The sequence below is a fragment of the Salminus brasiliensis genome, chromosome 1, assembly GCF_030463535.1.
Source record: "Salminus brasiliensis chromosome 1, fSalBra1.hap2, whole genome shotgun sequence".
Taxonomy (NCBI): Eukaryota; Metazoa; Chordata; class Actinopteri; order Characiformes; family Bryconidae; genus Salminus; species Salminus brasiliensis.
The window spans coordinates 67,382,503-67,410,393 of NC_132878.1; the positions used below are offsets into that span (position 1 = coordinate 67,382,503).

Sequence of the window (27,891 nt, forward strand, 5' to 3'; positions counted from 1 at the left end):
GCTACACAAATATGCTACGTGTGAGCACCCCTGCCCTGTTTTGCTGGACTAAAATCATGGATGAATTACATCCATCCTCATCCTTATCTTGTGGTACGGATGCTGAGGACACATAGGGTGGCGCTGTGGAGCTGAATACATCCACCACTGTGCTGCTTAGCGGCTTTACCCTGCAGTATTTATTCCCGCCTCTATTCCGACAAGCAGTGCCTTCCTTGGCTACGATTGGCTGGTGATTCACCCTCATCATCAGTATGATCGTTCTAAACGGCTTTTAGAACACACATAGAACCCATTTAAATCGCTTTCTGGCGCGGGTTTCAGTTATATTGGCGCTTTGGAACGGGGGGCATCCAACCACTAGCCAACTGTAGAACAGGAGGCGCACTCTACTAGCCAATCCCGGCGCAGATGGGGCGGGGCTTGCCGGAATACATGTGGGTAAAAAAATAAGAGTCTCAGGCTCAGGGCGAGTGGAAGTTTTACACTTAGCCTTACTTACCCCAAGAGAGAGTAAGCTGCCCTGCTGTGGTGGGGCAAAAGAACAGCGCGTCAGTTGGAAGTCGTGCTGTTTTCCTGTTTTACATTAATAACACAAGAACACATCTGCCAGAGAAGAGCCCTAGAAGAGCAACCAAGGGGTGAGTAGCTTTGACAGTAGCTTTAGCATACAGCATTGAGGGGTTGAAGCGTGTCTACTTGGTTGTGTAAGACGGGTATCTGCATCGGCAGTGATTTTTGATCACAGAAGCGGGCTGATTATTGGACGCTAATTGTTAATAGTGACCGGCTAGACACTTTGGGTGTTTCTTGGGATGAGCTGTAAGGATCAGACTAGGGAGGCGTGATATGGGCAAAATAAGCGTATCGCGATTAGTAATGCAAACCCCAGCATCACCCGCTAACATGATATAAGTGACAGCTTGGGCAACGTCCTGTATGTTCTCCTCCACCACGAATGACTAGTATAGATATTTCTATGGACCCAAAATCTTATCAAATCCTTTTAGATCATGGGTTTGTATTTCTTTGCTGAACTGAATGTGTTGGGAAATCAATGTACGCTTAGTTTTTTGTTGATCATATGTATTAATTGTCTTTCATTTTGGAGGTGAAAGTTATAGTGAGGAATGCAGTAAAAGTACTAGAAAGACTTTTGTAGTCTTTGGTAGCATTGAAAGCTATAACACTAACAAAGCAGAAGCAAAGTGATGTGAGACGAAACTCAGCTAGCATGACAGAGCCTGTTAGAATAGATTCAAATGACCTGGTCCCAGATCAGCGAAATGCTGCCATTGCAGCCTCTAACCTCCTACTTGGACATGATCAACTATCTTGTTTACAGTATAAGTGTGTCTATCAGACATTTCGACTGAAGCACGGTTCTAACTCAAAGAAACATGATTTGGAAACTTGATTAGCATAGCAGCCTTCACTTGCATAAAGTTTTCCTCCCATTATAGCTAGCTAGATATTACAGATACGTTACACAGTTAGTGTGTAACAATGTGTAAAAAGGCCTAACGTAGTCCTACATTATACCAGAAACAGCTGGCATTCTACAGTAAAATAGAAAGTGGACTACATGACATTTTACAGGCTAGATGCCCAGCCTGGGTGTCTGTTTACTAGTGTGGCTAATCAAAATCAACACAACACACAAAACAGTCATACTCTTTCACCAGTAAAATGACCCCAACGACAAGAACGTAAGTGCTTGACTACAGAACAGCCTCCAAATGCCGGTTAACACAAAGCACATCTGTCAAATATCAGGATCCATCAGGATCGATGACAAGTGAACAGCCTGCCGTTACATTACCATGCCAAGTTACAGTGTTAGCTAATAGGTCATACGCTCTCAGGCCTGTTAAGTGCTGGGGACGTGCTAAATCTATCTTAGCTTAGTGTCAGTAGTGGGTAGGAATGTCATTTACTCGGCTCCGGATCCATGGAATTCCATCAATACCTCAATATGGCTACATAAGTCAGTGGTTGAGATCCTAAACATTATATTAGGATCGGATATTGGTCCTGATATTAACAAAATTAGCTGAATTGAGTATCAGATAATTAGGCCGATTCATGGAACCGATCCTTTTACTTTAAATTGTTGGTGTGAGACTGCACTAAATGTTGACATGTCTGCAATTTTTTTTGATTACATCTTAAATCTTTTCCACATGGTGAGGTATACTGTTTATTAATTCAGCAATGGTATCGGGCATCGGCCGATATGCAAAATTTTGTATCGTATCGGAACTGAAAAAGCGGAACCCGTGCATTCCGAATTTATTTGTTCATTGTAGCAAAATAGATTACTGGTAATTCTAGCCTTTTACTATTTACTTTCCAAAGCCATCGTTGAACTTTCTGATGTCTTTCAAGTTAATATGTAATGATGATGATGGTAATATTAGTAATATTGGTAAAATTGTGTAGAATCCTTTGGGCCTATTTTACCTTACCGCACCCTGCATGTATCTCTCCACCATGAAAGGAGCCAGAGTTGTCTTAAAACTGTGGTAAAGCAGTGTAATAACAACAACAATGTAAAAACAAAAATAAAAAATATATATTCTGGAACTTATAAATTTGGTCATTTTCACCAATTCCTTAAAATGGCACCAGGCCAACGGAAAAGTTGAATTAAAGCTTCCTCACATAAAGTTATTACACCAAATGATTATGAATATGCTGTCTGTTTCTGTCTAAAATGTGTTTTCTTGAACTATTCATGATGACAAAGTCACAAGCAGGACGTTGTAAGGTAAAATAGTCAATAGTCAATAACCAATGAAAAATCTGAATGACTAAAATTCTGAAAAAGCACAATGTAGAAGAGTGTTTTCAAATGCTAGTATTTCCATGAGGGAATTTACTTTGTCATCAGTTCCATTTTAGTGCACTTAAGTTGGTTTATGTTAGCTTCTTCTGCTTTTACTTAAGTATGGATTTAGACTGTTGTACCTAATGGATCCCTGAAGGATACTAATACTCAATATCAGCTGTAACATGTTAAGTTTCAGTGTGCCCAGTGCCCACGGGTGGGCTAGAGGGGTAAACTGGGTTGTGGAATAGTGGAGCTTCACTCTCTGGAGTGATGGAGCTCCATCCAATACTTTTGGGATGACCTGATGTGACAGAACTAATCCTCCAACATCAGTAACACACTGATGCTGAAGCTGAATTCAATCCAGTTCTCCTCACAGCAATGTCCCAATGGTATAAAGTCTTCCCAGAAGAGTAAAGGCTGTTGCTGCAACAGAGGGGGGCAGAACTCCCTATTGATGCCTTTGATTTTAGCAGAAACATTGGTGTCTACAAACCTTTGGACATGCAGTGTATATAGGTGTGTGTGTGTGATTAAACCCTGTGGGACAGATGGCTGTCTTTGCTGTTTGTTAGCCACCTGGAGATTTAAACAGAGCTAAATACTGGTCTGGCTGGATGTGGGTGGGGGCAGTGAAAGAGCTGCCAGACATAATTAGCTTTTCCTTCAAGAGGAGGCTCAGTGACCAGTGCAGTGTCCCCCACATGGAGCATGGAGATTGCTCTCACTTTCAGCCCTTAAAACCACCAGCTTTAACTCTGCTCGCCCACAGCCTGTTCCATCAGTGGACCATGTTGCTTTCACTCTCGTCCAGCCAAAACATTCGATCATCAGGTGGAAAGCTGTGTATCTGGCCAGTATGAGTTTATAAACTTGACCATTTCCAGTGCTCTCCTGGAAGACGACCAGTATTTCCAGTTCCCATCCAACCCCTACTTTATTTAATTGGTCCTTCACATTAGTAAATCAGGGGAGCTTCTGGTGTAATGAACAGACCTATACAGTGTCTGGAGTTCACAGAGAAGACAACAATCTAACCTGTGTTCTTCAGACTGTTTTCCTGTGTTCTTTTAAACAAGATATCAGTGACCTTACTGACCAACTGCAAACCCTGACCAGTGACCACTGACCTTTGTTATACTGTCGCTAAATAATTTGTTAATAAATTGTTTTGTACCGTCTCATCCTGTGTTATTTTAAAAGGTCTTACTGGGCAAACTATGTGAAGAAGCACTATTTTATTTTTATTGCTCTGAGTCTGACTGGCTGGAAACCCACTTACTAACGTTTAGATGACTCTGAAAGCGACTGAAAGAACAGAAAGATCAATGTAAAGGGTTTTTTCATGGTTTTGGATCTGTAGCCCACTCGCTAAGCTAGCATTTGCTGAGCTAGCTTTGCTACAGCTCCACTGAGGATCAGGCAGCTCAGTTCAGCAGCTGCTGACTAACTGCTGAGCTACAGACACAAGCGTTGGTGATAAAAACTCGTGTCTGAAAGTGAAGTCGAGCGACTGGTGATGGGAGGAACAGAAAGGTGAAATGAGAGACCGGTTCTGCGGTGTTTAGACTCGTAGACGGGCTAATCACCACGGCACAGACCAGTGTGTACCAGCTAACTGAGACGCAAATCATACCTGAGAGCACAGAGTCAAGTGAATGGTCTTAGGAGTGTTTTCAGGCACATTTAGTAGCAAGTCGCTTAAGTTGCATGTACTTGCAAATACAGTGGGCCTGTGGCTCTCTTAAATGCACATGGTGGAAGGAGCTTATTTGGCCACGTATTTGGCCTAGATATACACAGAACCCTCCTCATTTTGAGGGACCGCCAACATTTTTAAATACTGTATTGCTGCTATACAACCCAACCCTCGACTAGGCCTTTGTTCTTGTTGGATGCACTGTGTTTTTTTTACCTGAGTGAGCGTGTAAGCTCCATCAGAGTGCAGTTAAATAAAATAAAAGTAATGCATATTGGGCTGTGTAAGATCACCATCAGCAAATTAAGAAATCACGAAAACGCAGCAACATCAGTGAGGCCTCTTTTTATTAAAGGAATAGGAAAAATATTAAATGAACATGAATGATCAATTCTAGTTGCAGTCAATCAGCCAATAGTCTTTTGGTATGTCAATTTGGAGTAAATTAGGAACAGGGGATGCTAGACTAACATTGCATTCAAACACTGGATGACTTGGTCTGTCACCAATCTTATCTCCATCAATGCAAGCCCAAAGCTCAATCTCTCAACCCATTCAAAACACCTCCAGATCGGCATTTGTTTGGCACAGCCAAATCAATGTGGTTTAGAATGCAGTTTGATTTTTTTTAGTCTATAAACATAAAAATGAAATCCCCAGCAGAGCTTTACGACAGCGGTCATTTAGGGTAACTGTTCCAATTAAAAAATTAAATTTGAAATGAAAATATTTAAATGAGATCTGTCTAAGCTGTTAACTTATGACTACATCATATCTTTTCTATAGTTTTCTGAACAAATCAGTTAGGATTTTAGCTCTGAATTTACAGAGATGAACCTGGCGAGGTTCTTTTTCAATGTAAGGGTTAAAAAAGGCTCTTCACACTCACACATCTCCTTTACAAAAATGGTTCTGTAAAGAATCAGCCACCAAAAGTAGTTTTTCTGTGCCATCATGCAAAGAAACCTTTTTAGCATCATTATGTTTTGTTTCTTGAGCACTTTGTATACAGGTGTTGTTGCTGATGTGTATTCCTACTCGTATTATAAACAGTATTAATGCATGTACTATAACAGTGGAATTACCAGTACAAGCCAGTGAGTACTGTTAATAACTGTTATTAATAATAAATACAGATAACATGGCAGTAATCTGTAAGTGGGAAATGGCTTGTGATTTAAGCTAATTCACTCGTATAAAACTCCAGCAAATCCTTCACTCACTGCTCTGTCTGATAGTCATACAGCCAAAGCACTTAATCCAGATTAATACTTGAACATCCTTTAAATAGACTGTAATCCACTGCAGTTGCAGGTCAGGTGCCGTAGCCGGGCGCTGCTGTAGAGTCAGTGTGGAGAGCGGTGCAGTGTGAAGGGATTTAAAAGAGCAGGAGTTGGCCTGACTGCCCAGGTGACGGACACACCGTTTATCAGCTTTACTGCAGACACAGGAGTTAGAGAACAGGTACAGATAGTGAGGAGAAGGCAAGAACAGTATGGCTTCGGACCACACTAAAATCTATTGGAATATATTTGGTCAGTTTTTTAAATGTTTGAATAAATGAACAAATGTTTACGCTGTTACTCACAATCAGCTAACACAGCAGTGCCTGTGTAATGAATTGTGCATGGAAAAACATGTTTGCAGTAGGGTTGTTTTTTCCCTGTAATCATTACAATCAGGGTGCCAGAAAGGGTTTTTGGAGCGATGCCATAGAAGAAACACTTTTACTTCCCTAAGAAACCTTTCAGCAGATGGTTCTTTATTGAATCATTTTTGGGAATCAGTGCGGAGAACCTTTTTAATAGAGATGGATTGTTCAGTGTTTTTGGGGCTGATACTGATGGCTTATCGTCTTTCAGCTCAACCATTCAATCGCTGATACCATTGAGGGTGGGGCTGGATGCCACAATAATCTTTCCAGCCGCATCTTCATGCAGAACTTCTCATGAAATATTCTTCACTTTTTGGAATCAACCACATTTAAAACTCTCTGGATCCCTGTGCAGAACTCTGAGAGCTGAAAAGGGCCGCTTATCTAACACGGAAAACTGATCCATTTGCTTTCTGACGGATGCTGCTGTACTTTTGGTGGTGGTTAACTGTTTGCTGTTTTGTGTGTTTAGGGGTTAGGGTTAGGGTTAGGGTTTGCTAGCTCTGCTGTGTTCTGACACTCACTTAGTGGGGTTAAAAGTCTGTACTCTGCTTCCTCCACGAGGCACTTTAGTTTTACACGCTCAACAGTTAAAAAATAGTATGAATAAAATGCCAGACTGATGAACACTCAGAGCAGAGTACACTGCTGACTCTAATGAGTTTCTACAGCTCCTAGTTCTGGAGGTGTACAGATCAAGCAGGGTGTGCAGGTAAACACCAGTGATCTGATGATCAAAGCTGCTTACTTACTCTCTTACGTTTTATTACTTACCTGCCTTTTTAAATCATTTTTATTAAAGACATATATGGTTCCCCTGTTGTAAGAAACATTCATCAGATGGCACTTACAGGTCAAGTCAAGTCAAGTCAAGTCAGATTTATTTGTATGGCGCTTTTTACAACTGTTGTCGTCACAAAGCAGCTTTACATAATTAGTACTTAATAAAGGACAGAGACAGAGAAGAAAGAAGAAATAACATGAAGCGTCAAAGACCCCCGTGAGCAGCCAACAGCGACAGTGGCAAGGAAAAACTCCCTCAGAGCTGGAGGAAGAAACCTTGGGAGGAACCAAGACTCACAAGGGGGACCCATCCTCCTCTGGCCAGACTATTTAAACATTAATGATAAAAATGACCAAAGCAGATACAACAGACCGTTAATAGTGGTGATATTAACAGTGTTAGACAGACACGAGTCCATCTAGGTTTCAGCACGGCCACCAAACAGGCAGCAGCGGCAGGCGGGTGAGCCGTGGGTGGTGGCGTGTTGGGGGGGACCCGCTGGCCGGACTGGTAGGTGGCAGCTGGTTTGACGCAGGTAGAGGGGACCTCAGCGGGCAATCTTCCAGCAGGTCGGGCTAGGTGGCCATTTACTCGGAGAAGGAAAAAAGAGAAAGAGAAAGTTAGTTCTGAGAGGAATTTTATGGAGGGCGGAGAATGTTAAGCATCTGCTTCAGAGTATGTCTGACGACTCCGGCAGGTCTGATTATCACAGCATAATTAAAAGGAGAGAGCCAGAAGGTACACAGCCACAGGTCAGTTATGGCAACATAAAGTGTATTGGACAAAGTCATTGGCATCATTCCATGGGGGTATATGGGCTGGATTAATGTATAAGTTTTACTTGTTTACTATCCAGTTTTAGCCACAGTACACTTGCCATTGCAATAACTGACATGTAAGTGCCTCAAGTGGGCCATATTGGTCCAGAATCGTCTTCTCTGTGGGGTGACACAAGCATTGTGTTATGTTGGCTAGGTGAAAGTATACGTGTGGGCCAGAACTGTGTGATCCGTAAAAAATGTGACGTATATAAAGTAAAGCTGGGTTTAAAAAATAATAATAATTAATGCAGCAACGGGTATGTATCTCATTGCTCTGTAGAGCAGAGTAAGCTTCACAGTTGAAACTGTAGTGAATGATTGCATTTAAACACTTTTTAAGCAATTGAGATCAAATTGAAAACCTTCTGCATGATGTTAGTTCTCTAATTAGACCTTCTTTATGCATTTCAGAGCATGATCCTCCTCAAGGCAAAAGAGCATGGGTGGCCTCTGATCTGATATATAACCACAGCCACACACAGAACAGCCATGATTGCTGCACACATGAATGGGTATGTGGAGAGTTTTGAAGCATTAGACGGTTCAGAAAAGACCCGCCAGCTTAGAGACATGGCAGTGGAGTGTCCTAACGATCCCAGCCCCCAGCCCCGCTGCAGCAGCAAAATGGAGAGAATTCAAAACTACCAGGAGGAACTGAGGAAGAAGAGAGAGGATGAAGGACGTTATCGGAATCTCACCAACACCAACCTGAACGCCTCCTCACAAAAACTCAATAAACTGTCCCAAAGCCCCAAGATGGGTGTTGATAACCCCACATTCGAGAGGTCCAAGACACCAAAGGAAAGCACACTGGATCAGGAGGCACCAGCAAATACTGGTGAGCTTTGAAAGGCAGCCATGCTAGCAGTTTTAGGTGAAGTGATTGAAGAAAATGTTACTGTTAGAGTAACAGCGGTAAAGTAGCTAATAGATTTTCAGCTAGAATTGCCACCTGTTGAAGATTTTCCTAGATTGTCTAAGATTTTAGTCATGTGTCTCAAAAAAGTTTTAATTGCTTTTCAGGACACAGAACGTTATTCTTCAGAACTTATTCTACACAAAAAGTGATTTGATTGTTTGATTGTTTTACATAGTCAATCTACACATGGACAACTGGAGTTAAGTAGCACTGTTGGTGAAGAATTTAGGCACTACTGCAGTATTGTGATAGGGATTCATAATGCTGTGAGAATCAGATTTTAGCATAGATAGATAAATTTAAAACAAATACTCAAGAAGAACGGGATGTTTAGGTGATTCCAGAATACTGCACTATATTATATAAAATAAAATAAAAAGGTTCTGTTTTTTTAGTAATGCTTACCCTGGTGGCTCTCAGTAGAACAGTATAGGAGCAGGTGATTCTTTTACTGTGATCTCTGGACATTGTGTTTTTGGGCGTATTAGGAATTCTTAACGATGTTGTATTTACAACACCGTAACAGATGGTTTTACTGCTTTTTAATTGAGCTGTGTTTAACAAAGACACCAGTTTAATTTAACAGTGACCCTCAGATTCATGGCCTGTACTTCAGCCTGTGTTAAATAGCTACAGGCTACACATGTTCACAGCTGAAGGAGGTTCAGTGTAATTAAACAGTACTGTCATAAATTCCTTAGTGCTATCATCTTTACGTTTACAATTATGGCATTCAGCAGATGCTCTGAACAAGAGCGACCTACAAACACCTTAGTCATTCATTCTAGGGTCTAGATGGATCCCGAATTTAAGATATTTTTGAGTCATAACCCTTCATAGTGAGCCATAATCTTCACTATGTAAACAAAACCTTGTATCCTGAAAACAGTGAAAACAGAAAATCAGTACTTATCAATGTAAAGTTCTGTTGAGTCCTTGACCATGGAATTCTGATACAATGTAAAGAATTCAAATAGTCAAAAAATGAGAGATACAAAGTTACAAATGGATATAAATGGAGATACAAAGTTTTGTTCCAACAGCAACAATATGAATATTTCTAGATATGTTGGACATGAATTATATTTTGTCTAATCTGCACCTATTCTACATTTTTCTTGTATTATATATTAAACAAATGAGCTCTGTTCTGCTTGACTGTCCAGCATTCATAAAGCTCTGAAACACTCCTGAAAAGTACAGTATGAATTGGTGGTGCTAAACTATGGTAGGATGAATAGGTGGAGATGTGTAAATGAGTTGGTTCTTGTCACATCAGAAAAACAGGAATTTTAAAAAGGCCTGCAGTTCAGTTTTCATATATGGAATGTATGTTTTTAAACATTTGCATACATTAAACTTTTTATATAATAATAATAAAGCAATGGAAATTTCCCTTGATGAGCGCTATTTAAGGTGAGGTTTTGGAGAACTATTACTTTAAAACTGTTGTATTGCAGAATTTATGACAATAAGTTAAAAGATCCCTCATTTGTCTCTCTCAGAGCTAAATGACCTGCTCCAGTCTCTGCAGCGTGTGCAGTACAGCCTGGGAGATGCTGAGAGTGAGGCAGACGTACAGGTGGTGATGGAGCTCCTACAGCAGAGCGAATTCCAACAGGCTTTCAGCATGCACAGCGCTGTGGCACTCGGGGTCAGAGCTGTCAACCCACCATATCCCATCACGCCCCGTGCCCAGCACCTCTGCCATGAGGTACAGCTTCTGCACAAGTATTCACCATTAGCAGACAGTACAGAAATGTAATAGAAATGTGGTTAAACTGACTGTAGTCCTTCTAGTAACTTCTGCATGGAAATGCGTATACCTGTGTGCATACTTATTTGGGGGTAGGCGATCAGAATATGGTTGACAAAATCTTGGGAGTTGTAGACAGATTAACGCACAGTGGATATCAGACATTACCTTTCCATTGGTACTCTTTAGCTGTAGCGTCTTAGTCTGATTCTCATTAATATTGTGAATTCTCATCAGTGTTGCTGCGATTGCTTACTATATAATGAAAGTGATCTAACAAAGATTATTAAAGATTATTATTCTTCCAGAAACTCTCATTCTGAACAAGAAAGCACATGAATGGGAATATCTCTTGTATGAGAATGGGAATAAAGTCTAGTATCACTCATGTTTAATCATTTTTTTTTTATAAAAATAACACTAAAAAACTCAACACATCTAACAAGAACCAAAGCCTCATGCATCTTTTATACAGCCATAAAAACATGGTAGGTACACCCTGCAGCATAAACATGCACACAGATTTACACCAGAAAACTCAATTTTCTGAAAGTGTGAGGACAGGGCAGTAGGGAAGCAGGCAACAGGCGTACAGGCTAAGCTAGGTAGTGTAGTAGGTGACTGTGGCCATGATAAGGAAAGTTATTATTTCACAAAAGGCCACCCAGCCGACTGGGGATTGTTCCCCTGACAAGAGTTCTCCATTATGCTCTACCAGTAACAGCAGTGGAAAATAATCAAGATTGTGATTCATGACTATATACTTGTATTAATATTTCAGAATCAATCAGTAGCATCAATTAAATTAAAAACAAAAAACAATACACTACTTACATTTTTATGTAGCCCTATAAAGCACTCAAAGGTTAGTAAAGACATCTGTATTGTAAAATAATGTTCAGCATTTTTAATTCTATGTGTGTAGTAAGTAATGTTCCTATTGCTGTTATATGTGAGTATGCAAATAAATACACTGGTTTGATAGTAGATGAGGAATCCTTCAGCAGGCAGAAGGGCATTTGATTTCAATGCGCTCCCGATCTGATGGGTGAGCTTTGGAGAACACCTCAACGTCAGTGCACCATCTGTTACTGATTAGAATGCCGATGCCTCTTTCTATGATCTTGACAGTTGATGCACCAGCTCTGTTTGTACAGTGGAGTTGGAATCCCTCAGGCAGAAAAGCTTTAAATGTGAATATTTTGATAAAGCAGTGATTTCAACATTATGTTCACAACAGGCACATCCTGGGAAGAAAGGGCATTTTATCATTGACTGATAACAGCTTATAATCTTCTAGTTTTATCTAATACTGCATATTTGATGTGGTGTATACACAGGTATATACCATTTGTATAAAAAAAGATGAATGTAACAAAAGCATCAACTGTCTCACTGAAAGGGCACCATTCTGAATAACCTAAATTATAATGGAGTGTTGTGCTGAAAATCCCGAGAGTTCAGTAAATCCCGAGAGTTCAGTATGCTCCTGCCAAGCTTAAAATCTCATGGTAGATATGAACATTAGCTGAAGCTGCTTCCCTATATCTGCGTGATCAGTCATCAGTGGCACGCAAAAACATATATTTCCATTTTTACCGTTTTTCACTTTTTAACAGTGTGAATCTGGCAGTTGTACTTTACATTGTGTCAAAATGTATGATTTTTGGCCACTCCCTCCCTCAGTGTGTGTGAGAGAGAGAGAGAGAAAGAGAGAATTACATACCTTCATTCCCACAATACCCTTGTGTGCGTGTCGGTGCTTAATGGTGTCGTAATTACCCAAAGCGCTGTGATTGGCTGGATGTAGATCAGACAGCAGCCACAAGATGACCAGAAAAAGAATCTCCGGTGCCTGTGTGTGTGTGTGTGTGTGTGTGTGTGCGTGTGTGTAGATGTACAAGTACATTGTGGTCAGGCAGGTTTTACTGAATACACAAATATAACTGCTGGACCTATTCACACAGTAAATGTGGAATGTAGACAATAAAAGTAAAACATCTATACACTTTCACACACTTTATTGACTATTATTACAATCGATTAGAATCAACTCTTAACATCTTAAAATTGTTCGCCTGGTTCATTTTTGTTTGCCAGGCAGCATTTTCATACCTGTAATTTACAGTATAGTATTGGATCACAAGTCCTGAATTGAGAGGGCTTTTCTCGTATGAAAACCTCCCCAATAATAACATTTTTAGTGCTGCAATGTAGAGCAAAGAACCATGGAGAGGAACCAAGACTTACTTTTTAGTATATAATATGTCCCTGATACACAGTCTCTGTTAGTTACAAGCCAGTTTTAGTAAATAATGAGGTGGAATCTTCTTCTTTCTTATGTCCAATCAGACTCTCTCAGTTGCTCTGTACATCTGTACCACATCTGAACAGTGTTGCACAACTCACTAAGCTTGGTGGAGAGCAGAAGCCCTACTAAATGTTTACATGTGTATAACCCTATTTGGCTGCTGCTCTCTGAATGGTGACAATTTGTCCAAGCCGAAATGCCTTGCATTCATGTGTGTGATGTGTTTCAGGTGCAGAATGTCTTACAGTTCACCAAGCAGAAAGAGGGGATTGAGCTCAAAGCGCTGTTGACCAATCCGCACCTTCAGGTAGGCAGTTGTTTTTTAAATATTAGTATAGTTAGATGAAGCAAACTATAAACTTCTAAACAACGATAGTAATATATATTTTTTCTATCCTAGCAAAAATATTACACTGTGGTCTGTAAATACATTAATAGAGCCCGCAACAAGTGCTGGTTGTGCCCACTGAATTGTGTTCTGATCTGGACATCATTTATTACATTTCATTAACCCTTATATGGCCAGGACCCACCAGCATGTACAACTTTTATTAAACATGTCTGTAACTTAGAAAAAACCCAACCAGTTTACATTGTAGTTCATATAGTTTAAAAAAGTACTTTAAAAAAGTAAATAAAATAAAAAAATATTCAGGAACACTTCACTGTTGGACATCATCTTAACTACATGAAACTTACAGAAGCTGCATAAGCAGCCGTTTGAATTCAGACTGTTGTTATGAATGGTGCCCTTCTGTAAAGTGCTGCCAAATATTCATTTAGTTTTTTAAATATAGCAAATTATGGAGCTCAAAACTTTTCCCATAACACACTACATAGCACTGTGTATGTTCTGCAGCATTGTTTTTTTAAGTAGTGTTTCTTGCTGAACTGATACTAGGAAAGACACTGTCCACTAAACTCAAATGTATTCGAAAATATTACTTTGCAAATAATAATAATAATAATAATAATAGAATACCATTTACTCAGAGCAAACTTGCACGTTAGCTCACTGGCTGGCATACCATTGTAATAACGTAAGCTTCTGCTAGATGGATAAAACGAAGTAATGTATTGTCATACAAAACAAACTTACCTAAGTAATTTTAACCCCTTTCTATCTATTAGCTGTCATTCTGTTTAGATAAAAACAGAAAAAAGAGACATAATGTGTGTTTCTGCACGTATTATCAGCTATGGAACATCACCATGAGCTCAGTGCCAAACTGTCGCGTCGGTGGGAAATTGGCTTAGTTCACCCAGGTCTGAGAACCTCCTACAGATCAGGCTAAGGTGAATTTAAACTGCCGTTGTTTCACCATTCTAATCCAGTCTTACTGTGAGCCACTTCAAACTGTTAGGAAATATTAACTTTGGCAAGGGAACAACTGAGGTGCTGTTTGTCAGATTCCCCCTGGATATTCTTTCTAATTAGAGACAAAATATCCACCAGTGTAAGTTCACAGTAAGTTTAAGACAGTAAATAAAATTACTATATTTGTATTGTAGCCATGTAGTCATAGTTCTCTACAGTGAACCATTTACACCAAAACCATTTTGAATGGCTGTTTATATCTCAACCTCTACATTATTTAGACATTTAGAAATTATCCAAACAATATGTTGTATACTGCTATTACTCTTCAAGCCTTCATGGTTTAAATATGACACAGGGCTCCACTTCTCCTCAGCAGCATCAGACAGGGCACTCCTTCGAAGTGTTGCAGTGCTTCTTTTTTACCCTTAAAAGCTGCCTTGCATCAAACATCGCTCTTTGACTCCAGCTTCAGTATCTCTCCATGATCTTTTCTGAAGTGTTGAGAGCTTTTGTCACCAGTGACCTGTGAACAGGCTAATCAGTGCAGGGGTCACTCAGTGTCCAGCTGTCTGGCTTGCCGCTTACCCGCTGGATTACTGGCAAATGCTTGGACTATGCTGGCAGAGTGGGGCTAACGTGCCCTAAGCACCTCCATCAGGAACGATGGTATTAGGAGACCAAAGCCCAGCCCAGTGATGTCCAGACATGCTTAGGAAAAGACATGTAAAGGTGAAGATAAAGAATTCACTGATAGTAAAAAAAAGCAAAACATTGCACAAGACCATTGCAACTGCATCCGTGTATATTTATTATGCTATATAGGAGCAGTTTATCTGTAACTGTGGGACATGCAATGACTGAGAATAATAGCACACTAATTAAAGATTGAGTCTCCAGGCCTCATTCCAAAAACACATTTACATAAAGATTGGCAATTTTGGGGTTATTTCTATATGAAATGAATGAGCTCTCACATTGTGTCTTTTCACAACTCTCAGAAGTCCACACAGTGGCTATTTGCAGCAGAATAGGATATTTATACAGAGTTGTCAGTCAAAATGCCTGTGCCCTTGTGAATTCAAAGCCCAGCAAATCAAATGCTATGGTTTTGAAATGATACGCATTTTGAAGTAGTGTACTGCTATGGGCTGAAACAAACACTATGTTTGTTTTGGAGTGTTTCATGCTCCTGCTGAGCTGCTAAAGCCGTTTCGCCATCAGCAGTGCCTCAAACCTGTGTGGCGGCCTCTGGGTGTCACCCCTAACCTCTGGCAGTGTCAGATCCTATTAGGAGGTGCTGGAGTGGAGCGGAGAGGAAGGCTTTTTCTCTGCCTCCCACTGAGCCTCCATCAGAAACCCTTACTGCTTCCTCAGGCTGCTGCTTTCAGTGTTACTGCTAATCTGGTAATCAGAGTTGTAGAGCTTTCTGTGAGGTCTAATACTTTTGTTTGTATATGTATGTGTGGGTGTGTGTGGGTGTGTGTGTGTGTGTGTGTGTGTGTGTGTGTGTGTGTGTGTGTGCGCACGCTCTGGCTTGTGACGTAAATCTCCTGAGCATCTTTATCCTTTTTGGGAGAAGCAGGCCATATTCAGTGAGAGTTTAACCATTAGATGAAGGATGTTAAAAGTGTGGGCAGGATGGCTGGTGATTGATGGCGTTTGGCTGGCTGCTTAATGTAAAGCAGGATTATGGTGGATTGTGTGTAGGTTGGGATTAGCCTGCCTCAGGTTTGCTGCTGCAGGTGAGAGAAGCTAATTTGGGTGGAATGTTATTGACTGTAGAGTAAAGTTCCCCTGCTGCGCTAAACAAAGCAGAAGAAGAGCAGAGCCAGCAGTTCCAGACCTGTAGTTTCGGGGCATAGTGTGGTTTAGACTGACATCTTATATTAATTTGTTTAATGTGTAATATGTTTTGATTGTCATGTTCCTTAATATCCTTAATGTTGTCTACTAGGGAAGGAATGAAAAATATAAGATGATGGTGAACACAGTTATCTACATTTGTATTTACTGGCTTATTAGTTTGCAAATTACTCGTATTACAAAAACGTCTTTTGGTATAACATGCTTTTTGGATTTAACTGTCTAGCTAGCCTCTATTTTAGACACATTTGAGTTATTTTAACTTTAGGGTCTTTTCTTTTGAATTTAAGGGTTGTAATTTTGGTCTTGATTTAAAAGGCTAATAATAGTAAGTCAGCTGTTAGCTGTTACGCTGAAATAACTACCCGGACATTGCTAAGATTGCTACAAGTATGCAGACATTAAGCACTTTTTTTCCCCATGTAACCCTATAACCCTAACGCTAACCATGCAATGGTGCAAACCTAAAGCCACAGCAGGCCTAGAACTGCAGCTGGACCTCACCCTCAGCAGATGATATTTGATGAGTGTTTTCCAAGCAAAACCTACAGGCTCCTGTGTTTTATTTTGATTTCATTAGTTGGCTTTGTTAGTTTATAGTGTTTTATAATACTGTAATTGCATTGATTTGTCTAATTGTGTAAAAAGAGTAGTGTAAAAAGAGTTAATCACAGCAACCTGAACTGTATCTGTGAGTGTATGTGTTTGTGCTGCAGGCTCTGATGGAGGCCCATGACTGTGTGGCTGAGGAAGAGCTTGAGCCAGAGTTCAGCTTGGCCCAGTATGGAGGAGAAACAGTTAAACTGGTGCGTCTGGAGAAGGCCAGGGACATACCACTGGTACGTACCAGAACCCCTACAATTGCAATCAAAATTATATACCCATTGCAAATTAGGTTTATTAGCAATATTCAGCTGTTTGCAATAAACCAACATTTAAATAGCTCAACACAGCTCTATATAAGAAGTGCTTTCTTCAAATTCACCTCTCCAAGCACACAATGCTACTTTTAATGACTACACCAGTCTTTAATTCTTGGTATAACATGCTTTAGCTGTTCTGACCTGCTGCAAATGTGTTGCATATCCAGACACCAGCTTCTAAGAAATCATAGCCCATTCCTCATAGGCACTGGCCTCCAGTTCACTAATATCCTTGTGTTTGCGTGCTACTACCGGCTTTTTCAAATCCCACCAAAGATTTTCTAGCCAGGAGACTGTGAAGACCTATCCAGAATTATCCAAGACGTCTTCTGAAACCAAGCCTTAGTGGACTTTGAGGTCTGCTAAGGATAACTATCCTGTTGGAAGGTCAAATGATGCCCAAGCTTCAGCTTTCTCACAGAAGGCATGACGTTTTCTCCTAGGATTTCCTGATACCTAATTAAATCCATCACCATGTTTCACTGTAGGCAGGGTGTACTTTTCAGCGTAAGCTTCATTCTTCCTCCTCCAAACATACTGCTGATCCGTCGGCCTGAAAAGTTCCAGTTCGCTCCACAGAACAAAATCCCAAACCTTCTGTGGCTTATTTTTATGGTTTTGAGCAGATTGGAACCAACTGTTCTTGTGCTTTTGGGTTAGGGAAGGTGTACGAGCATTAAGAGCTTCTGCCTTCAGCGTTTTTTTTATGCGTCTTACTGAGCAAACTGAATCCTCAGTGTCTGCTGCCACCAGATCTTGCTGCAGGTCTTATGCAGTCATTCGAGGGTTTCTGACCACCTGCCTCCTCAGGAATCTGGTGACAGCAGGTGATAGCGCCCTCCTTCTGCCACATCCAGGTAGTGTAGCCAGTGTCCCTTTGAACTTGCAAACTATGCTTCTAACTGTATCTTAAGGAACTTTCCATGCCTTTTCCTTGTTTGTGCAAGGAAATGATTTCTTCTCTGAAGTTTTTGGACAGCCCTCTTGACTTCTTGCTTGCTTTTATGAGAGAATCCATTCAGAGGGTTGAATAATTATGAGACTAGTGTAGTCATTAAAAGTAGCATTTAGCATTAGTAGCAGTTATGAAAGCACATGTTATATTATTTGTGTTGAGATATTTAAACTGTTCCATTTGTTTATTACAATCAGCTAAAAGTTTGTACATTTTGCTAATATATGTAATTCTTTTATTAGTAATATTGTAGTAAAATAGGTCCTCTGTGAGTATCTCAGTTAAAAAGAGTTTCATCCAACAAGACTGTTTTAGCCATCAGATGCTCTGACAGTTTCAACCTTTTGTAATCCTTAAATATCTCCCAACTCTTCTCTGTATGCACTGATTAGGTAGGTGCTTAACCAATCACAGATAAACTGTCACGCATAATCTTGGTTGTCTACCTATAGCAACTTTTGCTGTACTTTTTTGAAATGTATTTCAATAGTGTTCTGAAGGCACTAGCAGTGGCATGATATCACTTATTTGATTTCCAATACTGACACAGATACTGAGATGAATATTGAATATTGGCTGCACAATGCACAATTGTTTTTGTTTTTTTACAGAAAACAGAAAATCTACTAAGCAACATTGTGATGGAAAAAATTGAGTTTGCATTTTATTGATTATAATGATGCTGTTAAATTGTTTAAACACTGCTATGTAGGTATACACTAGCAGACAAATGTAACCAGTATATATTGATGGTCACCCTGGCTCTTCAATTTCTCCAATTTGTATTTGGATGGTTTGATAGTTACAACTGTGCTTGGTCACACTGCAGATTAGATTGTATCACAATTCATAGCTCCTTTATAGTATTATGGATGATTGGCTGGATGATGGCTGTTGACTGGAACACTGCATGGGTTTAAATGATGAAGAAAACAATTTTTCCAGTGTTGTGATTCTTAATGATCTCCCTCTTCCTGTGTCTCAGGGTGCAACAGTGAGGAATGAGCATGACTGTGTGATGGTGAGTCGAGTGGTTAAAGGTGGAGCAGCGGATAGAAGTGGGCTCCTCAGTGAGGGAGATGAAATCTTGGAGATAAATGGCATCCCGGTACGCGGCAAAAATGTTAATGAAGTCCACGACATTCTGGTGAGACAACCATCCATGACACTTCACCAGTGTTACAAACTGAAAGTATGTAATTGGATCTGTGTTGGGTTTCATGCCAATCTTTTCAGAATGCAACTCATATTAATGTCTGAGGAAACACAGTAAATTATCTCCTCTTGTTCTCACAACCACAAATGAGTTTTTGATAAAAAGTTGAGAATGTGGACTTTCCATTTCATTTCTCTGCCTGCAAAAAAATATTTTTGAAAGTAAAAACATTCATCACATATTTCTCATATTTTCCAGCTGTTTTCACTTACTGTAAATCATTTAACCCAAACTCCAGAACCACTAGTGGTTTCTGGTTTTTTTCCCCACTGGCTTAACCTAAGAACAGTTCAGTCAGTTTGCTGCCATTGCTTTGCAAGTATTTATCAATTAGTAATTCTTAGTGTATAATAAAAGTCACAGAGAGTAAGAGGTTAATCTGAAGATATTGTCTTCTGGTCATTTTGCTTAATTTTGTAAAATATTGATATTTAGAATATGGCTTAGAGTTATAACAGAAAAATAACATAGAGGACAGCATGATACAAAATATGGAAATTGTCTTAGGTACTGTCACCAAATGTATGTCACAAAATATGCCCAATAATTGACTTGTATGACGGATGTCAGTCAGAACACTCCACAGAGCAGAACTGAAATAATTTTCTGCTTTTGTCTGAACTAATGGAACCAGTTTATAGATATAAACACACCCCATGTGTTAATCTGCATTCACATTGAATTTCTAAATACTCACATTTTACCATATTTAAGATTCCTGGTGATTCCTTTGGAGTATCATGGTGCTCCAGGGTTAATGTATTTCTATAACACATGTAATATGTGTGTTTCTTTTTTCCAGTCTAACATGCATGGCACCCTCACATTCCTCCTGATCCCCAGTTCACGTCACAAAGCCCCACCACACAGGCAGACCGTGGTAAGCGCTCCACTACCCCTCAGTGTGTTTGCACTGATAAAGAGACAAAAAGTCATGAGATTAATTAACCTCACACATATTTAGCATATTTTTTCTATTAGTTGTTTCTATCAGTCTACTCGTCTGAAATCTTCACACAAATGTTACAAAGTGTTTTGTGTGTGTGTGTAAACTCTCTTTGATAATACTCCAAATATCTCAGATGCATGTGAAAGCCCACTTCAGCTATGAGCCTGCGGATGACCTGTACCTGCCCTGCCGAGAGCTGGGTCTGTCCTTCCAGAAAGGGGACATCCTACACGTCCTCAGCCAAGACGATCCCAACTGGTGGCAGGCCTACAAGGATGGAGACGATGACAATCAGAGGCTGGCTGGACTCATACCTGGTGAGGAGCTGATAAAGATGGCATAATCAGACCTATAGACGAACAGTGCACAACCTGCAGCAGTGAGGATCGTTCTCAGTACATAACTAGGAGCTTGTTGACTTCAAGACTTCAATGTCTTGAAGTTCACAACTGGTTTAAAGCGCAAGCTGCAGCATTTTAAACTGGCAGCCAAATCATCAGATTATGCAAACTGGATCATAGCCAGTGTTAAACTATACTACAAAATGGATATTAAAAAGAAAATGATGGTACAAAAATTGCCTGATTAAAAAAAATTAGCCTGATCCTCAGAATTAAGGTACTAGCCTTACAACAGATAGTGGTCAGTACATACCAAAAGGAACCTGTACAACCTGTAAACCAGCAATAGGGTCATGGCAAGGCTTATTAACACTAAGATGTATTACTCAGTAACTACAGGAAGGTCTGTACAAACTGGTCGGGCTATTCTCTGGTAATAACACTTTTTAATATCTTGGTGCCAGATACCACAGGGTGCCTTCTGAGGACTTGTGGAGTCCATGCCTCACATGCTCAGATCTGTTGTGGTGACAGAAGGGGGACCTACTCATTATTGGACGATAGTAATGTAAAACTGTGGGTGATCAGTGTATTTAACACCTACCATTAAAAAAGAATGCTTATGTTTTACATTTGAAGAATTATATAAGAAGTATATATCTTGGTTTCTAATTTTTTATTAGAAGGGCGTATGTCATGGGCATAGAACCTTTTATTCCAGGTCATTCTGGGCGATTTCCATTCTTTCCATCAATAAAAAGAGTTGCTGATTGTTTTAAACACTGATCTCTCTTACTTTGTTGTTTGCTTTGCTGCCATAAGGGAAGGGTTTCCAGCAGCAGAGAGAAACTCTGAAGAAAACGGCCACTGAGCGAAATCCAGATAATCCAGGTAAGAGGACTGCATACACAAGCAGTAGCACACTGTTCATTATCCCTATTAGACTAACATCATTAGCTCCTTAGAATATTTCTTACTACATCTGTTGTAAAACACAGATACTTGATGGGTATTGATACAGTATAGATAGATATTATTTAGCAGAATATTATTACGTTCTGCTTGTTTTGTGTCACTGGCTACTGAACAACATGTAATTTGTCTTTAAATCTTCAGGAAAACTTTGGTATGCAAAGAAGATCAAAAAGCCAAGAAAAAAGAGCCTTTATAACCCTAGCAGGAATGTTGGTGAGTACTGTGCATTGGCTGTACACCAACTGTATATACTGCACTACTTCACTACTACTTCTGCTACTTCAGTGGCAAATCACTTTTAAGCATGTCTATATAAGTGTGAACTGAATTGTACATGTAAGCCCGGTCATCCACAGTAGCATCCCACAATAAAGGAGCTGCTTTGTCCTGTTCTAAATGATGTAATGTTGGCAAGCATGATGCAGAGAGCTCCAGTTCCACATACGGTTCTGTTTTTCCTAAGAAAAGAGAACCATCTTTATCCTGGCTGTGTTTTATATTTTTAGACAGTGAAACAACAACAAATACACAGAAAGGACCTGGGAGAATAATATTTGTTTTTCTGGCTCTTTTTTTAGGTGTTTGACCACTCTTGATCTGCTGTCCTATGTTATGTTATCGAATATAAGACTTTAGTGCTATCACTTAGTGGTCTTACAACACCTAGACAAAAAAAGGTTCCAGCCTCACAGCAGGAATCCCTCAGGTTTTGTCTACACTGTTTAGGACAGGGCTGCGGTCAGGTGTATAAACACACATGGAGTAAAGACTGTTGTTAGCTGATGGATCAGGACGGATCCCCCAAACAGACAGTAAACAGGATGTTTTTAAAAATTAAAACTTGGAGACATGTACTTGTTGAAAATGTTTATTTCTAGACATTTTGATTTTATTTTATCTACTAACTTATAAGTTTATTTTTTCAAGCGTTATTATTGCATTACTTCAAACAGGTAAAAACATGTAGAATTACAAAAATGACACCTGGACCCATAAACTGAATGAGAGGGCGTGCCTGTTTATGTCACAGGTCAAAGTTTTGATGTTGCAAACAAATACATTTCCAACAAATATATTTCTAATGTACCTCATAATTAATCTATTAGTACTATTAATATTATATTATTATTTGACCTCATAGTAAGCAATGTATTATACATATATATGTTACTGAAACAGTTCTTTATAACAATAGTGAAAATCTGTCTTAAAAGGTTCTTTAAAGAACCATATACAGGGCGTTATCCATCATAGGTACAAACCATTTAATCAGGTGAACAACTTTTTAAACATTGAGGTCTGTATAGAACAGTTGCTGTTATTACAGAACTCTTGGAGAACCCTTTTTTAACTGAAAAAGTAACAGCAAGCAGAGTACAATTCTGAAAATGTCGGTCTGATTGTCAATTCTTACTTAAACACTGTTAATAAAGTAATAGTGCATGTTTTGGTAAGTGTGGCGTACTGTGTGTATTCTAAAGAGACTGCAATTTTATCCCCCCAGAGTGCTACACCGAGGATATTCTGACCTATGAGGAGATGGTGCTGTACCATCAGCCAGGCAACCGTAAGCGGCCTGTTGCCCTGATTGGTACAGCGCACAGTGGCCATGATGATCTGAGGCAGAGACTGCTGTCCGTGGAGCCGGAGCGGTTTGCCGGCGCTGTGCCACGTGAGAGCTTTTACTGTCCTCACAGTCCAGTGATGAAGGAATTAAAATCAGATCTCAGAAAGTCTCTGATTGCAAAAACAGTTGCATTAACTCATCTAACATCACACCAGCATGACTCCTTCATGGTCCCATCACTGTATATTTAAAACTTCCTGACATAAACCTGACAATATTAATTTTATCATAAGCCATTGCTTAATTTCAGTTCAGCGCACTGCAGAGACAAAACAACATCGTTTAACTGTCCACTTCATCACAGACTGCACAGTATCACACGTGAATCCGCTTTTGGATGTAGTGAACATACTATTCTATATTGAAATCTCCAATACAGGACATCTGCATAGACTTCACATATAATAAAGTTAAACGTTTCATGTAAAAATCACCACCTTGCTCAGAAGCTGCCAAATATAGTGGGCCATGTTATATGGTGAAGACCCTGTTCCTACAGTATTGAAAATTCAACTAATAGGAAGCCTGGCATACAATCTTTTTTCCATAATTCTCCTCTCTAGACTTAGGAAATACCACTCACTTGATAAACTAATAATCTTCACAGCCTCAAGCCAAGGTTACATTTCAGACTAGGGTTACGGTTAGGACTTGAGTTGGGGTTGAGGTTAGGCACAAGATTTGGGCCAGTGTTACATTTAGGACTAGGGTTATAGTCAGGTTTTGGGTTGAGGTTAAGATTAGACACAAGATTTGGGTCAGGGTTACATTTAGGAGGTTTTTTTGGGTCAGGTTTTGGGTTGAGGTCAAGATTAGGCACAAGATTTGGCCCAGTGTTACATTTAAGACTAGAGTTTGCATTCAGTATTCAAATAAAGTGTTAACACAGTGCTGCTAGTTGTGGCTTGACATGCTTTAAAGATAATTAACCCTTAGTAAGAACATGCATCTTGTTTTTTCACTGCCTTACAGACACCACTCGGAGCCCCCGAGCTCATGAGCTGAATGGGAGGGAGTACCACTTTGTGTCACGGTCAAGCTTCGAGGCTGATGTGACAGCGGGTAAATTTATAGAGTTTGGAGAGTACGAGCGCAACCTTTACGGCACCAGTGCAGACTCGGTGCGGCAGGTGGTGAACGCAGGTCGCATCTGTCTGCTCTGCCTCCACACACGGGTGAGCACCAGTTTACTCTCACACCAGGACATTCTGTGCTCGTACACAAGACATTGTTTTGTGCAAAATCAAGTTCATACAGTTTTTCCATCACCCGAAGACAGTAGCAGCCATCTTATATCCTGTAGAAAACTAAAAAAGCAGATTTGATTTGAAATGTGATTTTTGGCTGACATATTACTGGGTCTCCTTCTGTTGTGTTTTTAGACACCTAGTTAGATAATTATAATCAGTGGTTACTTTATTAGCAGAGGTGTCAAGTAATGAAGTAAAAATACTTCATTACCTTAAGTAAGTAGAAATGTTGGTTATCTATACTTTACTGGAGTAATTTTTCTTCAGCTGACTTTTTACTTCTACTCCTTATTTTCACACAATTATCTGTACTATCTACTCTTTACATTTTAAAAATAGCCTCGTTACTTCTATCTGCGCCATCCAGAATTGTGTGAGAATTTGATCGTGGTTGGATGAGAAGTGTAAACATATACCATTCTGCTGCCCTATTGGTTTGTAAGCGATCCATTACACCTGCACATGACACGTCACACTCCAGCAAGCACACAGCAGACGTATGTAGCCTAGTATGAAGACGCCTGGGAAATACAACAGAAAGCCAACAGAAATCAAGTAAAATGTCCCAACTAAGCTCTACCTTTACATTCCTATAAAGCTTATTGATAACATGCCTGTGATGTTTGACTTTTTGCACCATTACAATACTTATAGGCGACTACTCATCATATCTTCCCTCCATGAAACACATGTTAATGCTCAGTAGTGCACATAGATGCTCCTTTAATGTATCTGCTATTACTACATTGCTTTCATTTTCAAAGTGCATATATGCTGAAACAGGTAGCCTAGTGCATTATTAGAACCCCCTACCATGTAATTCCACTCACTTGCCTCTTTATTAGAAAGCCCTACCTAGTGGTTCCCCTCACTGGCCACTTTAAACACTTACCTTGTGCTTTCACTGGTATAGGCTGCTAGGTTAAGAGTGGGTCACCTTCCAAAAAATTCCAGGCAAGAGCAGCCCTGATCACTGATGATGTATGGTTTGTGTTATCCATCATCAGATGTGCTGATCAGATCAGATGTGAACTAACAAGATGAAGCTAAAATGAAGACTTTCTTATATAGTGGATGTGGAGTGTAAATTGAAGCCTATACATAATATCATATACAACATGAAATACAACACACACCACATGCTTTGACTTCCTGACTCGTGTGTTGCTAATGTGCTCTGCTAGAGTGCAGCATATGCTCATATACAGCCCTCTCTCTGAATCAGTGTATGACTTTCTGTCCTCACTGTTTCCCCAGTCTCTGCGTGTGCTGCGTTCCTCTAATCTCAAACCATATGTCATCTTCATCGCTCCTCCTCCACAAGACCAACTGCGCACCCTGCTGTCCAAAGAAGGGAAAAACCAGGTATTTCTCACTGAACCAGGAAAGATTGAGTTGGATACACCAGTCACAATTGTACTCTATTTACATTTCATGTGTTTTATTTACAGCTGCTGCCTGAAGTATTATTTTATTAAACAAAAATAGCTGTACACACTGACTCTAGGATCAAACCTGTAATTTTAATATGCAAATGTATTCAATTTATTCATTAATTAATTTTATACTTGAATTCAAGTCTTGTCACTTGAATTAATTTATTATTTAAGTACTATTAGTATCATTGTGTGCACTGCAAAAACTTTTTTTTTTACACATTTTTAAAATATGTTAATATAAAACATTTCTTCTGTTTGCTTTCCTCTGATTTTCTCTCTGACTGTGTTTTAGCCAGAGGATCTGAGGGAAGTGACGCAAAGGGCCAGAGAGATGGAGCAGAATTACGGCCACCTATTTGATGCTGTTGTAGTGAACAGTGATGAGGATATGGCCTTCTTCGAGCTACTGCGGCTCATCGAAAAACTGGACACACAGCCACAGTGGGTCCCCTCCTCCTGGCTCTGCTAAGCCCACCCCAACACCACAGCAATACACCAAACTCAAACGCTGACAAGATTTACCATGAAGCTCACTGCAGAAAAGCCCTTTGAAGCTGCTTAACGGAACACGGTCGATCCAAGCCATTGCAGACCCTCTCTGTGCACACCAGGAGGAAATGAACTGCAGCAGGAAGAAATGGACTTCGTTACATTTTGGGTTTCAGTGTTGTAGAATCTTTCAGCATGTTGGACATTGGGTCTTCATGGTTTTTAGGTGATATATTAAAATAAATAGTTCAGAAAAAAAATATGTTTTTTTTTTTTTTCAAAACTAATGTAACGTATATTTCTTATGTTTCCTTCTTTAGTTTTGGGTTGGAGCTGAGGCTTTACAACAACAATATAGTAAATAGCTAAAAACAGCATTAGCAGCAATCTTGAAGCCTTCAATGTTATACATTGTCAGAAACCACATACACTGCCAGTTTGCTCACTGCCAAAGATGATGGCAAGAAACATAATCTTAAATCTAGTTGAAATATAAAATCAGACACCAAAAATGTCTTGGCTGATCCACTACATTTCAGGTCAAGGAAAATAACTGAAAAATTGTTTTTTTGCCAAACTATTCCTTTAATTGTATTCCTGGTCAAGCAGGAGAGGCATCTTTCCTGACACCGTAGGTTTTAGTAATCTAGTCTACATTGGTAATATCATAGTCTATCAAAACATTCTGATTTATGCTGGTCAGAGGAGGAGTGCTTCACTTAGAGAAGGCTGAAATTGTCAGTCAGAGTAACAGCTTGAAACACGTTTCAAAATAATGCACTATGTAGACTGTTTTTTGTGAATTTACATATCTGACGTTTGTATCTGTATGAATTCAGTAGTGTGTACTTTCAGATTTTCCTATCAGAACTGCAAAACTAGACTATATAAGTGTGCACACTTTTTAGAGTGTTAATTCTCAGGAATGTTTTGAAAAGTATTATTGTGCAATTCTGATAAACTGTTTATTTATAGCAAATCCTGACTGAAACTTGAAATAGGATGGGTTTTTTTCTATTGTGGGACAGAAAGATCATTATCAGTGTTGTTTTAGCCACAGTGTAGTGCTGTGTTCAATTGTGGGTTTGTTAAGAACTATATAAAGACAAAGAAAATGAGACATGTTAATACATTAAGTCAAGTATGCAGTGTTTGTTGTCTGCTCATTTTTACATGATAGCTGCTGAGGTTATCACAGGACCAGCGTGTGTGTATGTATTCTGAAAATAATGTTGATTTTTTAATTATTTCTATATTGTTTAACATTATCACAGAACTGTGGTGAAACAGTGTTTTAGAAATCTGGCAGTAATGTATTTCTAATTATTTGGTGTAGTAACTTTTAGAGGCTTTTAGAGGCATTAAACTCTTTAGATATTTACCACCACTGTAAACAATTCTGACTGATGACAATTCTGATGAGTCAGTATCATGAGATAGTATAAGCAGATGAACTGTATGAGATACTGGTCATTATGAGAGAATATCTAGTAATATTGTGAATAATTATGAGATAAAAATTGTAATTATTATGAGAAATAATCTTATTGTGATTTAAGGATGGTTCATTTGACTTTTTAATTATAGTATATTTGAGGCTTTTAGTGTAAGCAGTTTTCCATAATTTATACCTGAAAACATAAGCAAATTAGCAAAAGCAAAAAATCTTTCAGGTGAAAATAAAATCCCCAAGCACCATTAGCAAAGCTACCTAACTAACACTAACTAATGTTGATAACATGCACGTTAGAACCAGGCCATCTGAC

At 39.4% G+C, this 27,891-nt stretch overlaps 1 protein-coding gene across 1 annotated transcript; it reads left to right on the top strand.

The window, feature by feature from the left end:
* Positions 1-513: 513 nt before the first annotated feature.
* On the top strand, positions 514-27,450 carry pals1b (protein associated with LIN7 1, MAGUK p55 family member b). Its single transcript, XM_072656606.1, has 14 exons — positions 514-641; positions 8,203-8,629; positions 10,216-10,424; positions 13,007-13,084; positions 16,678-16,800; positions 18,825-18,986; positions 19,858-19,935; positions 20,138-20,321; positions 21,168-21,236; positions 21,462-21,533; positions 22,825-22,992; positions 23,920-24,122; positions 25,455-25,562; positions 25,929-27,450. The coding sequence occupies exons 2-14, from the start codon at positions 8,281-8,283 to the stop codon at positions 26,103-26,105; spliced, it is 1,980 nt and encodes a 659-aa protein (XP_072512707.1). The 5' UTR covers positions 514-641; positions 8,203-8,280; the 3' UTR covers positions 26,106-27,450.
* The last annotated feature ends 441 nt before the right edge of the window (positions 27,451-27,891 follow it).

Bases quoted from the DNA above. Each gene is read 5' to 3' on its own strand.
- pals1b (XM_072656606.1), top strand. From the start codon at position 8,281: ATGATTGCTGCACACATGAATGGGTATGTGGAGAGTTTTGAAGCATTA. The intron at 16,801-18,824 runs GTACGTACCAGA...CCTGTGTCTCAG, and splicing joins AGGCCAGGGACATACCACTG to GGTGCAACAGTGAGGAATGA. The intron at 24,123-25,454 runs GTGAGCACCAGT...CTGTTTCCCCAG, and splicing joins TGCTCTGCCTCCACACACGG to TCTCTGCGTGTGCTGCGTTC.